Source organism: Marmota flaviventris, chromosome 8 (assembly GCF_047511675.1).
Source record: "Marmota flaviventris isolate mMarFla1 chromosome 8, mMarFla1.hap1, whole genome shotgun sequence".
In the NCBI taxonomy this organism is placed as follows: domain Eukaryota; kingdom Metazoa; phylum Chordata; class Mammalia; order Rodentia; family Sciuridae; genus Marmota; species Marmota flaviventris.
In genome coordinates this window covers 66,175,662-66,193,615 of record NC_092505.1, presented here as the reverse complement: position 1 = coordinate 66,193,615, position 17,954 = coordinate 66,175,662, and the positions used below count along the sequence as shown (strand labels likewise).

The 17,954-nt window shown below is 36.3% G+C and overlaps 1 protein-coding gene across 20 annotated transcripts in view; it reads left to right on the top strand.

Moving 5' to 3' along the window:
- Positions 1-17,551, top strand: part of Phldb2 (pleckstrin homology like domain family B member 2) — a 95,500-nt gene extending 77,949 nt beyond the window's left edge. For 9 of the 20 annotated variants that reach the window (XM_071615362.1, XM_071615358.1, XM_071615365.1 and 6 more), the window contains 8 exons: positions 954-974; positions 2,771-2,806; positions 4,405-4,609; positions 8,331-8,421; positions 9,348-9,494; positions 10,931-11,150; positions 15,225-15,310; positions 15,817-17,551. In XM_071615362.1, the coding sequence (XP_071471463.1) occupies positions 954-974; positions 2,771-2,806; positions 4,405-4,609; positions 8,331-8,421; positions 9,348-9,494; positions 10,931-11,150; positions 15,225-15,310; positions 15,817-15,957 (947 nt within the window). In that variant the 3' untranslated portion in view covers positions 15,958-17,551. The remainder of the gene's footprint in view (positions 1-953; positions 975-2,770; positions 2,807-4,404; positions 4,610-8,330; positions 8,422-9,347; positions 9,495-10,930; positions 11,151-15,224; positions 15,311-15,816) is intronic. The other 11 variants (XM_071615368.1, XM_071615367.1, XM_071615369.1 and 8 more) reach the window with 3 other exon arrangements.
- The last annotated feature ends 403 nt before the right edge of the window (positions 17,552-17,954 follow it).

Here is a 17,954-nt window from a genome sequence, read left to right as displayed (position 1 = left end):
AATGAGTGGATTTTAAATTCTACAATGGTGGATTTTTAGGCTAATGATTATTCCTTTGACACAATAGAGAAAAAAAGTTGCATATTTGCACAAAAACATAATGCTGGGGGCAGCTGCTGTCCATTCACAGGCAGCTGCATGACCCTCTTGGTCTTGGCCTTTTATCATAAGGTCAGACCATGCAGGAAATATGGGCGCTGTGGGACCACTGATTTGTAAGGCTCAGGATCTATATAAAGAGAAGAGTGAGCATTGTGATGTATATAAGCTAAGCTTAAAATATGCTGTATCTCCTTTATAAAGACCAGGTAAAAATAAATCAGGCAGGCTGTGAGGGGTGGGACAGAAGGATTTACGAAGCTCCTACTCATTCATTCCACTTAAGCCTGTTTTAAAGAAGACTTGGTAGAGACTGGGGTAGCTTACATGACTGACTTGAATAAGCAAACTGGCTATTACAGAGGGGAATTAGGAAGATGTAAGATGTTAGAAGACTTGTCATTAAAGCTTGATGGACTGCTTCAGATTGTTGAATGACATTTTTCAAAACTCTCTCTTAAAAACTACTTGCTATTGTCTGCTTGGGGGGGAAAAGAGTTGTTTTGTAAATATAACTTATTCTTGCTCTTCCTATTTTCTGGTTGATGTGTAAGGGTAAAATTTTTTTTCCCTCTAAAATTGCTTTTTTACTAACTATGCATGTATCTTAAGAATTTTTTTAACTTCTTGGGTTTTCACTGTAAAATTAGATTTAATCTAGAAATGTAAACATCATCCTGTGTTGCTCAGGTATTGTTACTAACACCATCAGAGACTGCATGTGGGAAGTGTTGGATATTTTTTCTGTTGCCTTGTCATCCTTTTGATCTTATATCTTTTTCCCTTTCTCCATCCTTCTCCTCATCCATTCCTGACTTGTCCTGTATCTTCTTCTGGCTGTGGACTGTCATTAGGAAGAATCAATTCCTTAGCAGGTGAGCTATGAGAGGCTGAAGTGTTGGAAATCTGACTCATTCTACAATTTTAGATCACTTCATTTTTCATGTGAAGACCTAGATAACCATGTAAAAGTTTGTAGCACACATTTTGAATATATTGGCAAGACTCTATATCTCACATGGCTAACTCCAAAAGGCCCTTGGGTCCACTTATCCAGAATTCATACAGACTGGCATTAACAATAATGATAATGATAATGAATGGACCCAACACATCCAATTTGTTGGCTTTCTTGGGCAAGGAAGAGAGCAGAGTTGTTTTGTTTCCTAGTGTATGCTATGAGACAAGCCTCAGATATTACCAGTTCTCACTTTATAAACCCCCTTTAAGCACTATATTTGTCTGGATGGCAAGAATTTAGGGAATTTTCAAGGCCCTTTTTCCTTCTTAGTTGTTGCTGAATGTTATTCTTGCTTATATAATCAAAAAATAAAAACAAAATCCAAGTAGACATGGGTTGGAAAAATGACAAGTCTCATTTTTCCCATCCTAATTCTGTTGTCCTGCCCCCAAAAGTAGAAGTATTCCACTCCCATATCTGGCCACTAATATAAGGAATTTACAGCTAAATAAAAACACCATTCAATGACTTTTTAAAATAACAGTCATGTATTAAATAAATGGGGATCCTGTGGTTAGCAGGACATTCCTGTCCTCCCTGACAGAGCTAACTTGGTGGATGCTTAGCCCAGTTTATGGCTATCCCAGAGCTCCTTTCTGCACTAGTGGTGCCTCCTGGGCTCCTACCAATTACCCTCCTTCAGCCCTAAGCTTTTCTATGAGGTTTCCTTTCTGGAAAGGACCAATGCTTTTGCATGGCTGGGCCAGAGCCTGAATTCCCAGACCAGCTCTTCATGATCATACAAGTACAATTCTAGGATCCCAGAAGAGAGGTCCTGGCCCTTATTTATAATGGTAGGTAAAACTTTTTTAAAAACTTGTTCAATAAGGAAGAGGTCAAGCCAAGTGACAGTTGGGTTCACTGTTACCAGTGAAGTGCTGCCAGTTGGCAGAAATGTGTAGCTCCGTAAGGGGGACATCCCTGCTCATGTTGGATGTAAGGCAAATGAAAATCCTGTTCTGGGAAAACATAGACTCATTAGCCATAGGGTTTTCCATTTAAGCTGCAATGAAAATAGAAGTGGCTTATCCTGCCCCCTGGATGACTAGAAGATTCTTTCAAACAGTTAAACCTCGGTGAATATCAAGTTGATCTGGGGATTCTGTGTTCACAGTCTATAGAACACTGTGCACTAGGTTATAACTGTCCCTCATGCACCATCTGAAAGATTCAAGTCCTTGTAGTTTACTGGTTACTCTCTCACCTGAAAATTATAACTTTGCTTTCTTATTCTGTGATACTTATGAAAAAAAACTACAATGAAAACCACAACCCTGGAAGAGCTAAGGGAGGGACATATAGCTGCTTTAAGAAGAAACAGACCCTCTTTCTGCTTTGCCACAAGGTGACTCCCCCTGGCTTTTCCTCTTTACAGGAAACCGAAGGACAGTGGGAGGTCTTGGCACAGTCATTGCCAGGGAAATAATTCTGGCATGTTTTAAATTTCATGGCCGACTTTTAGGGATATGTTTTTCATATTAAAACAAGGAAATGTCTTCCATGTAGTTGGTGCTGATGTGAATTTTCAATGCCACAGACTCTTTTAAAATCATAAGGAAACCCACATGTGTAACCTTTTTAATAATTTCTGTTATTGTTTTTTTTTTTTGTCCTCCTTGTTATAATGAATACTTGGAAACAATTTAAAAGGCGCAATTAGTAATTCCAAAAGTTCAAGTGTAAAAGGTAAATATATGAGTAATGAATTATTTGTCTTTCTTTACAACAAAAAGCACGAGCTCCACACTTAGGAATTCACTGGCTTCATTTTATCCTTTATGCATTAATCAGTATTATTAATGATATTGTGTCTGCTCTCGTGGTGTGCTTTTATATTTTGCAACTTCCCTTGGCTAAGTGATATGTGGCTTTAGAATATAACTACGCATAATCTGCCATGATTATGATGGCAGATTAAATGACGAGAACATTTTCCAAGAGATGAATTAATCTGAAATAACATTTTTACCTAGACATCTAAAGCTGCTCCAAATACTAATGGCATGAAAACTCTGCATGAAACTAAAATGACTTTACAGAAACTTTGGATGGATAATGCTTTGTTAAAACATCATGGATGTGGCTTCTGTTTCTAAATGGAAATGTTTAATCAACTGCCAAGGAAACTGTTGGAATTATCCCCCCTCCTCTTTTTTTTTTTTTGTCATTTTGCCTACTTTTCACCATTATATCACTAATTAAAGTCTCATTGAAAGGTAAATAGAGCAAAAGAGTCAAATTTGAATAGTCCAACTGTAAACGGTTAATTGGCATTAACTCCTTGAACAAGGGGAGATATTCACATAGTCATTTCTTTAACCGAGGAGAGAGAGATTTAAAACTGTAGAGAAAAACCTTTTGATGAATTTAGAGATGTGTTCATCATCATGATCCCTACTTACTGAATGTATTCTAGAACACTGAAAAGATGACGGTTTGATTTATAATGCCTGAAATTACCTACTGGTGAGAAAGCCAAAGCAATAACACAAGATAAAACCAATAACCTAATATGCCACATGTTTGAGTATCAGGGTAAAGAAAATACCTTCTATTTATGGTGTTTTGATCCTATTTATGCCTTCATTTTTCAAGTGGTTATCACTAGCTAGTTAAAGGCTGATTGTTAAGCTTAGAAAAGAAGAATGTTCGATATATAGTATTTAGGAGGAGTCCAACCATTTGAACGAGTTGGCAGACAAGAGGCAGATACAGAGAGAAAATATGAATGAGAAAAGTACACAGTTTGGATCTTAACTAGATTAAAAACATTAGACCTGGCATGAAATGTGAGTTTCTCAAAGCCTACACCTGAACAATCCACCTACTGTTTTATGACCTGAGTGCCCTGAAATTTGAATGCCATTGAAGAAGCAAGTGCCCCATAACCCTGGTGTTGCTTGTCACTTGGCATCACTTTGCCTTCACTTAAACAACTATTTCTAGAGGATTCAAGGTCTTTAATTGCATTTCTGGTTTTCCGTTTCTTTGTAGTTGTGTGTGTACTGATATGTTATTCTCAGTTGCACTGAATTGTAGGAATGAGATAGGAAAGTGCCAAGTGATCCCCACTGACAAAGTCACTCACAAGACCACTTCTTTGAAATTCTTGCTTGCACTGAGCATGATGTTGTTTCTTTGATCTTCTTGGCTTCAAAACAAATTCGAACAGGGCTCAAACTTTGTATGCAAATGTTTTTGGTTGCTGTCTTGAGCCTGTAGATTTATGAGATTCTAAGACTGATAAATGAGGCCTATTTACATATTCATGGATTTTCCCTTAGGTTATAATCACCAGCAGATGAGTGAAGGACAAAGGCAGAAATCCGAATTTTACAACCGCACAGCATCTGAGTCAAATGTGTACTTGAATAGTTTCCATTATCCAGACCACAGCTACAAGGACCAGGCCTTTGACACTTTGAGCCTGGACAGCTCTGACAGCATGGAGACCAGCATCTCTGCCTGCTCACCCGACAATATCTCTAGGTAAGGTTTCTTTATGGGTAAGATTTTTGGTTTGGAAAAGCACCTTCTGTTTTCAAGCCTAAAATCATCAATTTGGGACATTGTATATGTACAAAATCAAATGCAGAAGAGAGTTGGGGATCAGGGTGACCTTTGAACCTTGTGTGACTTAGCCAGTCAGACATTATGTAGTCCATTTTCCACTTTATTTACGTTTGAGTTCACCTTTATACTATGCTTCAAAATCAAGTTCCCTCTGTTGATGGACTCCAAGTTCATTTTCACAGCTTTTGAACAAATAAAGAAAGAAATTCCAACAATAGAGTCAGAGCTTTAGAGGTCTTTTATCCTTAAGTTTTGTTAGAAGGAAAGCCTCGCTGTTCTGGACACTAAAATTTGGTGAGAATTTAACTATTCACATTTGTATTCATACTTTGGAGGAAAGCAAAAGTAGTATTATAAAATTGGAACCAAAGGCACACATAAATATAAGCTGGTCGCAGGGATTCTCCTCTTCTGAAGCATTAGCAATGCCCACCTACCTCCTGAGTAAAACAGATGCAGGTCCTGGCATCTTGAATCCAGCCCTGCCCTCCCTCCATTCTCTCCTGCACCCGTCACAGAATGTCTATTGGCTGAGAGGGAAGAAACTCTCAGATCTCTGAGCCTTTGTCCATACTGGTTGTTAACATTTTCTGAAAGTATAAGCACAGAGTCAGGGCTTTAGGAAGATAACCAAGGCAACAGCAATAACAGGTGTCATTGCAGGTGGCTTTCAGAAGATTTTTCTAGAAGACAGTTCAATAATATTAGCAAAATAAGGATTTGTGCAGAATTGACTATCAATTGCTAGCTTTCTAAGACCCAAGACCTATTTTCTGAGCCTTGTGTTTGTTGACAATGTAAGTAATGGTGCTGAAAAAGCAAAAACAATGTGCAGCTCATGGAACATCCTGGTAATCAAAAAAATGATGTCTCAACAAAAAGTGGAGGCAAATTATCCACAACTGAGTAATTCTATAACTCTATGAAAAGCTTTTTGTGACATAATAAACCACAAGACCAAGTTTATGTTACAAGAATTTCAGCATGGAATTACCTCTTTAATAGACTTATAATTTGGGGATATTTTAATGCATAATTTTAAAAAAATCTTCAACACAGCAATTTTTTTGTCTTTTATTATTCTACATGCCAGTCTCCAAGAACTTCCCTATTGAGATTGTTTTGTCATGACACTCATTCCAAATATTAATTCCTATTACTTTCTTGGTACTTATCATATTATTTTCTATCATACTAAAGGATAAAAGCTAATTTTACTGTAACATGAATATTTTTAAGGCAGATGATGACACAAACGAGAAATAAGAATTCTCCTCTCTCTTCCTTTTACTTTTAATCTTTCATCGAATCTTTTACTTTGTCCTCAATTTTTGGACATTTGGAACATTATAAACAGTACTAGTAATTTCTGACCATGAGGACTGGCTACCTGTGATAATATAACTGGGTCAGTTCTGTGTGAAGCAAATGTGGACAATTATCATGGCCAGGCAAAATCATTCCACAGTAGCATCATAGAAAGAGTTAAGGGACAGTGCATCTTCTCTCTCTCTCTCTCTCTCTCTCTCTCTCTCTCTCTCACACACACACACACACACACACGGAAACTACGTGAAGTGATGGGTATGTTGTTGGTCATGATAATCATTTCACAATGTATACATATATCGAAATATGTTCTATACCACAAATCTATACCATTGTCAATTATTTATGAGTATATATATACTATATATAATAAATAAGATATAAATATATAAATACAATAAAGTTGAGAGAAATGAAACAAGAAAACAAAATGGTAGACAATGAAATATAAATAGTATAGATTGTATAAAACTGGAACAAATAAGGGTAGTCTATTGGTGAGGTTTTTTTTTAATTGGTGAGTTTTTAAAACTGAGACTTAATAAAACTCAAATAATTTCCAAATTAATTGGAGACACAAAACATACATATCTGATGTCACAATTAGTTCTATAGAATATAAGTATAATTTTGTGCCATTACATGGCCTACCACTATATATTTTCAGCTTTCTCAGTTGGGCCAATGAAATTTGTCCCTTTTTCATCCATGAATCAGATATTGTCAAAGAAAGAAAAAATAAGAATTCCTGCATAAGCATTAAAGATTTTTTTTCCCTTAAATTCTTAACCAACTGAAAAGAACCAATTCTTAACCAACTGAAAAGAACAAAACTTACTCTTTTGTACTTCTCTCATTAGCTAATGACAAAAAGAAGAAATTACTGGATTCTCTTTCTCAGGAGAAAACACCTGGCTAAACAACTGGGCCAAAGTCACTCTAAGAAGCCAGCCTTGTTGTTAAGCTTGAGAGGATCCAGTTGCTCTCTCTCTTCCAAGAGTGTGTTTTGTAATGGGGCTAACGATACTGACTTTAAGAGAAGCCATTGCCCTGTGATACTGTGGTCATTTATCTCTTCAAAAGAACTCTTAGCCCTGTATTTGAGTCATCCTAAGTTTGGTTTGATCAAAAATATAACTTAGGGATATTATACTAACAATCATCTATGACCAAGAGGGCTCAGCTTATTCATTTTTAACATGCATTGTTATAAATTCATTATTGCGTGAATGTGCACTGTCCCTTAACTCTTTCTCTAATGCTACTGTGGGATGATTGATCCTGGCAATCATTGATCCTGGCTCATACCAGGCTCTGTGCTATGAAGACACAAACATGAAAGCCTGTCTGTGCCCAAGAGAGTCTAGGAAGATGACAGGCCCTTAATGACTTCAAGGCACATAGGCACCAGGACAGCGGTGGCTCCCAGTGTACCCAGGGCTACAGAACCAGAGTAAAGAGGCTGTGGGCCAGACCATGTTCATCCTTCCCAGGAAAATGTAAACAAGTGAAAATAAAATGTTGTGTCTCGTGTTAAACATTTCCAATTCTTTCCTTCTCTTTGAGTTCCCTGAGCTGTTCGTGTGTCATTCCCTCTGTAATGTTTTCCTTTCCTTGTTCACATGACGTCTCTTCCAAGATGTATTTCTTTCGAAGCTCCTGAATCCCTTTGTGGATTCCTTCATTCATACACTGGGTAGATTAGTGTTCATGAAACTGGCCGCCACCCAGCTGCTGCATCTATGGACGTCATATTTTAATTTGCATCATCATTTAAGAAGTAAAACATCCAGAGGTAGAAAGACACAACAAACATCAGCTGGGGCACATATTCTGCAACTGAATAAAGTGACTTCAAGCATTAGGTGTCATTTGTGTAGAACTTTGGTGATAGTCTTATTAGGTGGACATCTGAATCATTAAACCAGTGGGAAGGCCTTCCACAGGCTATCAGTTTTAGACTTTGAAGGATATGTTTTGAAGTCACACCTGGCAAAATTTGGCTTTGGTTTATTTATTTATGAGCAAAGCAGTTTACATTAGAATTATTTTGCTTGCCTAGTTTTATCCCCTAAACTGAGATAAGTCAGTGTCACCTACAATTTTCAAAGTTGAATTGATTGCCTCTTCAGAACAATGACTGGTAAGGAACATCCTTTAAGTTGTGTATGATCGGGTTTTGTCATGCATATCCCTTGACGTGTGTGTGTGTGTGTGTGTGTGTGTGTGTGTATGAATGTTGTCTGTCTGTCAGAGAGACATATCAGTCAGAACCAATATTCTTAAAAGGCTTCTGTGTTTGTTTCAGTGCCAGCACTTCAAATATTGCTAGAATAGAAGAAATGGAGAGGCTGTTGAAACAGGCTCATGCCGAAAAGACACGGCTGCTTGAATCCAGGGTAAGTATAATACCTAAGTGCCAGAGGTCAGTGATGTGGTAATTTGTACAGGGAACCCTGTATTCCATATCAGGAAGTACTCCTCCTTGAAGAGCCTTAATAAAGGCCGTGATGTTGGAAAAGTCACTCAGTCTTCTCAGTCTCCTTTCTAATCTGAAATGTAAAAGTGTTAGAGGGTTGGTTTCTAAGACACTTCCTGTACTGCAATTCCCATAACTTGAAGTACATATAGTGCTGATATAAACTGAAATGGAGCTTCGTAGTGTGTTTTCCTTTGATGGACACTTGATGACTTTGCCAAGGAACAGAGAAGAATGTCTGTCTTTATGCATTCTCCCTTCCTTCCCAGCTTGTGCTAACTACATGGCTGTAATATTAAAAATCCCAAGGCATTATGATTATATTTCAAGTCAGAACCCAAACTTCCTTAGGAATCCCCCTAAATGCCTCTGCATCCTGCCCAGAGGGCACCTCCTTTCCTTTTTAACTTCCCTATGTGCTTCCTTTGTGACCTTCAGCCAGGAAGCTATGGAGTAACAACAGGAATTGAAAGACCCATGACCTTCAATTAGAATACAGCCCTCCAAAGAAAGGCTAAACCCCACAACTAGCGTTGGGGGACATTTTGTGAAACTTTATGGTAGAGCTATGTCATGGATACACAATAACTGCATATAGTCACAAGCTGGATTTTCACCTAAGATCAAGATGTGTTAATTAAATTTAATGATTGCATTTCTGTGTATGAGTTTGGAAGCTATGCCTGAAGTGAGTATGGGTTGTGTTAACCTGGGTTATATATTTTAAGAGAATAAAATGCAAACCAAAAATTATCTGATAGAATTTTGTTTTAGGTATTTGTTGGAACCATCCAAGTATAACCAGTATGTCTTAAAATAATCATTGTTCTGCATCATGATATTTAGGAACGGGAAATGGAAGCCAAAAAACGAGCTCTGGAAGAAGAAAAACGACGCCGAGAACTCCTAGAAAAACGATTGCAGGAAGAAACTAGCCAGAGGCAGAAGTTAATAGAGAAGGAAGTGAAAATAAGGGAGAAACAAAGGGCACAGGTTAGTCGGTAAATCTAAATGAATAAGCATGGGTTGCCCCCTGGTGGTCATTCCGTAGAAGACAGCCATCCTGTGTGGGGTGCCCCTTTCTTCACCTCTCTTGAAGGCTGAAGAGCAAAATCAGGTGAAAGGTGTCTGTGAGTGGGCAAAATATTTTATTTCAAAACCTCTAGGTAACTACCAATCAAATGACATTTTACTTCCATGGAACATGTTGATGGGAGAGGATATTTTCATCCACCCATTCTCCAGAGTACACTTAAAAGGAGAATATTTTTTTGAACCGCTTTGAAAAATGCCACTGCATTAGCCTCTGAAAACAAATACAATGTCAATACAAAATTCAAAGACAAAAAACATCGTTTCCCTTATTCTTGCTAGTTACTTGCAATTTGATAGTATTGCAGTTAAAGACTGTCTTTAAAGCTTTGTGTGTTCCAAGGGCTCAGTAAGTTGTGACACACGACCACAGTCAAGAACCACAGAATCAAAGGCAAAATACAGAAGAAAAATACAAAGTAAAACTTGTTTATTTCACTTTGCCCTACCAAATTCTGTTTTGCAGTGAAGGTCATCCATGCCTATTTAGTATCCAGTGCCAAACCAATAATCACAATTCTACTTTAATCCAGATTATAAGTTTTTGCCTCCAAGTATATGATTACATCATCTCCCCAGGGCCAAGGGGTAGAGTTATTTAACAGGATAAAATAGAACACCATTTCATAAATATTACCCATGGTTATATTAGGTTATCTTTCTTGGTTAGATAAGCCTTTGCACTATTAGTGAAATGAAAAACATCTAATACCTCCCTTTGACCTCTGGTTCTGAATAACTTATGTTAGGTGCAGCTTTGATTTTGACTTCTAACATTATTTTAGCTTCACTTTTCAAAACATACATTTTTTTCCTTCAATTTCTTTCCAAGTGTAGACAAGCTGACATTTATAATTTAGGAAGATCTCTGGGGGTTGTACTTATTAAATAGTGTTCAACCAGTCATGCCATGACTGGAATTACTTAAGGAGAACTATTGTTCAGGTTGTGGCAGGGAGAATGGAAATCTTCCCATGGAGGAATCTTCATTTGCAGAGAACAACCCAAATAGCTTTATGCTTCATTTCCCTGTGTTTGTTAGGAGCTAAGTACCTCTTTTAAGCTAAAATAAATGACATTTTTCCATTCTCCCATCTGCCCACCTCAAGGAATAGGATTTATTGGTCTGAGTTTACCTACCCTTTCCATAGTGTAGCATCCTGCTCAAAATAATATCCACTACTCAGTCTCCAAATGATAAGCATTTTATCCTAAGCTCTCATAATGATATGGGTACTTTAAAGCTTAGACTTTCACTTAGTTTCTGCTTCTAAACATCTATAACCTAATGAAAAAAATACTTAGCCTTATTTGGAATGAGTTTCGTTCTTTTTCAGGCTCGTCCTTTGACACGTTATCTACCTGTCCGGAAGGAAGACTTTGATTTGCGGAGCCACGTAGAAACTGCTGGCCACAATATTGATACCTGTTATCACGTATCCATCACAGAGAAGACCTGTCGAGGATTCCTTATCAAAATGGGTGGAAAAATTAAAACTTGGAAAAAACGTTGGTTTGTTTTTGATCGGAATAAGAGAACATTTTCTTATTATGCAGGTGGGTGATAAAAAAACTTGAAGTGATATATTCAAAGAATATAGAAAATATTCTATATTTTGTTAAAGAGGAAAGGCAATTGAGAGTCAGTATAAACAGGTTGGTAAGTAATAAGAGTAACGGAAACATTAGCTTGGAGGATGTACCGTATTTTATATTTAGATTGTATAGTTCAATGTGGTATGAATTTCCTTTTCTCAAATAATAAAAATATTATTAACAAAGTGTGAATCAGTCCATTCCAGTTCTGCAATAAACTGCAACCCAAACACATATTAAGTGGAATTTATACTTTTAACATTAAAATATTGGCCTTTGAACCACAAGGCCAGAAAAAAAGTTTCTTCTTATTTATTTATTTATTGCCATATATCTTATTTAACACATACAATTAAGCAGCCCTAGCTGACAGTCATTCAGCTAATGTTTACAAACTAATATGATCTTTTAAGTACAGAGAGTAAAGCTCCTCTGTGACCTAGTGAATAAGTAAATCCATAAAGCATTTTTGGACTCTCACTTGCTGGATTATAAGAGATGTATTCTACTGAATCGTATATAAATACAAAAATATTAGTATTACTGGCCTACTTATATACTTATTAATATAACTGGCCTCTTATTTACTCTTAGATCATATGTGAAGTATGTACAATTATTAGCAAAAGTCTAGCTGTACTCTCTTTCCAGCTGCTGAGGAGGACAGGTATCTTACCAGATATTATGCTTTGGAGTGACAGTATCAGCCTTCATGAGCATCTCTAGGAGTTGTTGTAAATTGTGTTAGTGTAATAAATGTAAAACTTCCAGGTGCCAAGGTGCATACCTATGATCCCAGCAGGTTGGAAGGCTAAGGAAGGAGGATCACAAGTTTGAGGCCAGCCTCAGCAACTTAGCATGGTCCTGTCTCCAAAAAAAAAAAAAAAAAAAAAAAAAGTGGTGGGGGGGAGAAAAAAGAAAAAATGTAAAACAACAGGTCAGCCATCTAAGCCAACCAGTGAGTGCAGGTTACTGAATGTAAGGAGGAGTGTGAAAACCCACCACCCTTCAATTCAGTGAAGGATACACTGGCTAGAGAGCCCTAGAATTGGGGTGGAAATGGGCAGGAGTGCATGCCTTTCAGGAAGGGGCTTCCTTGGGTGGGGTCCAGCTACTTCAGAAGTCAGTGGTTGAAGAACATGGCCTGTCCCTGGGAGGTGCCTGCTTTGCCTCCCCAGGGCTTTCTGACCTTGGGTTTTATAAAAATCCAGAGCAGCTCTCTTCAGTTAGTGCAGTAGAAAAGATGCCTATTTAATAAGAAATCCCAGCTCTTGTTGGCAAAAATGCACAAACAAAATTTTGCAGCATGCTAGACAACCTCACCCAGAATTTTCCAAAAATAAAACTTTAAAAGAACTTCAAAGACATTTCCCTCTCCCATACTCCTCTTCTTTGTCAACTTTATTTTATTTTTTCATTCAGCAGCCAGGTGACTGGCTCAGTCCCCAGGCCAACTTCTCAAACTTGTATCCTTCTGATCCATGTAAAGGGTTAAAAGTAATTAAAATGTAATTAAATATATTAAGTTTATTTTCTAGGGAATTTCTCTGGGCCACTATTTTTTATTTTAAAACTTGTATCCTTCTGATCCAAATCAAAACTTTTGGTGATTGTTTTTCAGTTTTTTAAAAATATCCAAAGCTTTCTGGTATATGAAAGACTACTCAGAATGCTAATACATCAAACAGATAAAACTCCATTTCATCAGCTTTCTAATACTTACTTAAGATGTAAATGACCAGTGAGACCTAGTAGGACAAATGCTGCCCAGTAGGCTCTGTTCATAGCCATCACCATCAGCTTTGTCCACTCCCAACCACATTCATACCTCTACCAGATCCCCTTGCCAAACACCAACAAGCACAGGCTTAGAGCAGTCCTTATCTAGTCCCCCAGATGGCTGCTTAGGCTGGACCTGACCCCACAGGAGCAGTGCCCTTCAGCTTGTCCCCGCGTGACCTTGCATGCCTGAAGAAGCTGCAAGTGTGAGTGCTGAAGGCTGAAGTCCCAGCTCTCCATTATTCATGATCCTGCCTTTGTCCTTGGCCTCCTGTACCTTAAAACAGAGAGTCTAGAAAGAAAGCTGAAGCACAGAAAAAAAATGTCTGAAAATTGAGGGAATAGTGCTGTTGAGAGAGAAAGAATAACAGCATTTGCTGGTCCATGTACAGTAGCACCATTGATCTTCTTGCCCTCCATGTGGTTGAGAGGCTTCTGTTCTGAAGAGGGCTTTCCCACAGAGGAAGTGCCCTACAAACAGAAGTTTTCATTCCTTAGTTTTCTGTCTGCTTGAAACACTGACAAGATGTACTTTTATCTCCAGATTGTATTTTGTATCTGTTTTGAGAAAATAAAGTATCACTGTATTCCCATGGATTGTTGCAGGAGCCTTTCCGTGGTAAATGTTTGAGGGACACATTGACCTTCTCTTTCATTCAAACTGATTGAAATCCACTGAACATGAGTATTAATAAAAACAGTATTTCCCAAGGAAGAGCAAAACACAAAGATATAGTCCATTATCAAACAGTTCTGGGTTCAATATAATTAAATATATTAAGTTTATTTTCTGGGGAATTTCTCTGGGTCACTATTTTTTAAGATGAGTTTTTTTGTTGTTGTTGTTTCTTTTTTATTATTATTGGGGAGAAGATGCACTTATCTAGTAAAAAAATTTCAAAATAAAATAAAATCTATATAATGAAATAAAATCTCTTTTCCATCATAGGTATCCTGACCTTCTGTCACTGTTAAGTCTGAAATATTCTTTCAAATTTTCTGTCTTTGTTTTTTTAAAACATATTTTTAGCTGTATATGGACACAGTGCCTGATTTATTTGTTTTTGATGTGGTGCTGAAGATTGTACCCAGTGCCTCATACCTGCTAGAGAAGCACTCTACCACTGAGCCACAACCCCAGCCCCTGTCCTTGTTTTTTATATGCTTTGTTATGTGTATATATTCTTTTTTCTTCTGTGCCTTTTGGTAACAAATTATTCACTTTGTTCATGCCCTATTTCACATAAAAGTATGTCAAGAGTGCTTTCCTGTCCCTATACACAAAGGCTGCAGTGATTTTAGTGGCTATATAGATTCCATTGTGTGGCTGGCCTATAATTAAATCAGTACCTTATTAAATCTCAATCAGATGTCCTGTAGCCAGTGTGCCATAACAAAGTAGATGTTATACAATAAAGTTTTAAGGTAGAATTAGTGAGTAAGAGGATTTTTGCATTTTTAATTGTGTTTGTCTACCAGTTGCCATCCAAAAGGGACTGTCTCAATTGTATTTCCACCAACTGGGTGTGACAGTCTCTTTCCTTGTCTCCTGACCCATGCTTTTAAAATTCTTTAATAGGCTCACTTGCATTGTGATCTTTGTAGAGTTCAAATTATAAAATATTTGAAGAACTTAATAAATCACAGAGTGGTGCTGTTCATTGGAGCCTTTTGTTGTTTTGTATTTTGTTTTTATGATTAAATCTAAAAAAATCTTTGGAAACAAGTTAAAAATGTTGCATTGAAAGGATAATAAATTATCGATGAGAAACTCTGTTCAAAATAAGAAAAAAATGAAACATGTTGGACAAGTTTGATAAAGATATAAGTAGAATATTATTTAAATTATAAATAAAAACACTCAAAAATTTCACTATAACAAATCTGCATATTAATATTTCCATTATGAAGATGTTGGAGAATGTGGGGAAAATTTTGTATGGGTTTCAATAATGTTTCTACTTTGTGTGCTCATCTAATAGTCAGTAGTTCTGGTTGTTTTGACTGCTAATTTGCTGAAGAGCCTTGAACCAAGTCATTGAGCTTCTTTGGCTTGGAACTGGGAATTTCATGGGTTTTGGTGGTGATAGTTATTATTATTATTATTCCTTCATAAATAACAGGCCAATGCACTAGCCCAGGTTATCTTAATAAATCTTAGATAATTCAAATGGTAGGTAAATAAGTTAGTGGTGATAATTATGAGTTTACCATTTTTCCTGTCCATCAGTGGTGATACTCAATCTGTCTTTGCAGACAAGCATGAAGCTAAATTAAAAGGAGTAATATACTTTCAAGCCATTGAAGAAGTATATTATGATCACCTTAAGAATGCTAATAAGGTAAGCATTAGTTTTCTAAATTCATACAATTCGAATGCATAATTAATCTGGGAAAAGATATTTTTGGATTTTAAGCAATTTACTTGTTCCAGAATAACAAATAGATATGATCAGAATGGTGCTGGAAAATTAACATTAAAATAAGTAGGATATTTCTTTTTGAAAGGGAAAGAAGTTATGAGGGGAATGGTGATTTAATAAGATCTTAATAGAGCTAAGAATACCAGCCACCACTTATTATGTACCTCTTACCAGCTAGGTACCATGCTTTATAAACTAATCACTAGTAATTAACTCTGTGTGAGATATCATGTGCGGAAAGACCAGAAAGATGGTCAATCCTGAGAAAGGCATTGGGAGTTGGCATGGGAGTTATAGTTAATTAAAAATATAAATTTCTATAAGGAGTAACATTTAAAGAGGAAGAACCCTTCACATATGTCTTTGTACTTACTGTTATAACTTCAAGATGCTTATTTGACATTCTTTTTATTTTTGGAATTTAGAGCCCTAATCCATTACTCACCTTTAGTGTCAAGACGCATGACAGAATCTATTATATGGTGGCCCCATCACCCGAAGCCATGCGGATCTGGATGGATGTGATAGTTACCGGAGCAGAAGGATACACTCACTTCTTGTTGTAGTGAATAGAAGAAATCGTCCACTTCAGGGCAGACTGCAATAATCCCATACAAGAATGAAGCCATATGCAATCTCAGATGGAATGACCTGACACACCCCTCCTTTAACTGTACATGCTCAGAACTCTTTTCTTATTGGGAAGTCTTTTGTAAAGAGAAAGAAGAAGCTTAATTCAAAGTTTGATCATACATAGCAAAAGAATTAAAGTTCCTGTGAGAAACACTATTTTGATAAATATCACATATGAACATTTCATATGAACTATTTTTATCAATTGTTGGTTTTGGTGAAATGAATAACAGTTTACAAAATGTCTGTATATATGTACTTGGAAATATGGAATTATTTTAGCATCCAAATCATTGCCATTGACATTACTGGTAATCAACTGACTTTTTTAAAAAACAGCATTTTATAAATACAAGCAAATAAGGGCTTGGAGGAGAATGTCCTTTAAGAATTTTGCCTTAATTTTTAAGTACTGCACCAAAACCAAAGACTTGGCATGACTTCTATTTAACAGTAGTAGTTTCAAGTAGTGAACTGCACTTGGTGTTGCTCTATATTTTAAAATGATATTTTGATGCCATTAAGTGCCGTGGAAATTGACATTGCAATGTCATCATCAGTATAAGCTATGGAACATATATAGTAAGCCATTTATTATAAAAGAAGAAAAAAAAGCTGTGTGTTTCAGAAAAAAAAAGCTCCTGTAGACAACAGACATTCTCTCATATTGGACAATTTTAAATAAAGAGAACATTTGATGTTAGGAACTTATTTTGCTGAAGATTTCTCCATTCCCAATGCTGAGAGTAAAGGCAACCAGTAGCATATTTTCTTTATAGATAGCCTCTCATGACTTAACTCTGAAATCATAGCTCTGTTTTCACCAAAGAACAGAATAATTAAAATACCTATTTTACAGAAATGGTGTAGTTCTATAAAAACGCAAGCAAAGTTCACTTAACATTCTCTATAATAGTTTATTATGTATTTCTTTTACTTAGCTTTTGTTTTTTGGAGTTAAATTAATTTTTGTTGAATTAAATGACTTCAGGCAAGTCTCTTTTATAATGGTTTTTCGGATGCCATTTAATCTAGTTTTTCATGTTTTGTGTGTTTGTAAGTATGAATGTACTCTTTCCCAAACATGGCAAATAAATAGAAGTAGAAAACAATGACATAACTTACAAAGGGGAAATGACTAGCTTAGAAGTGTCTATAAAATCCGTCAGGCCTGATTGGGTACAATTTTCTTTTTTATTTTGCAATGTAGTCTGTATACATATGTACCTGTTGCCAATAATAAGATTTTGCAACTGGATGACACAAGATTTTACTTGAACAATGAAGGACAAAAATCATGATTGTATTTTTAAAATCTGATTTTACAGAGATCACCTTTAAACTGATTAATGATCTAAGAGATTGAAATGCAACTGTTGAGATTTTGTTGGTTAATATAAAGACAAAACTTTCCTGTACTGTATTATCTCCATAGGACTGTAAGGGTATTCTAATCAATTTGCATGATTTAAACCTTTTAAATTTGTGTGTTAAATGTATTGAGTTTGGATTAAAATGTTGACCTGATTTCACATTTGAAAGTAAACTCTTCTCTGATTAAGAAGTTACCTATCTGCAACATGATGGGAGATTGATTAATCAGCAAAAATCAATTGTAGAATCCACATAAAGATTGTTGTGTGCTAACATTATGATTTTTAGCTTGAAAACTAATAATTAGAAGGATCTCTGGCCACATTACTATTGCTTACAAAATGAGATGAAACTTAAAATCTCTGACATCTTATTGTCTTTTCAAATGAAGGCAGTAATAACTGTGGATTTCCAGGACTATGTTTACTTACCTTTCTATCCAACAAGAAAAAAATGCAAATGTGAAGGAAAGCTTTGGGATTTTACTTGATGAGTACTTCATTTGTCCCTCTAAATTAAGATAGCAGATTTCTGAAAGAGAAACTGCCCTCAACAA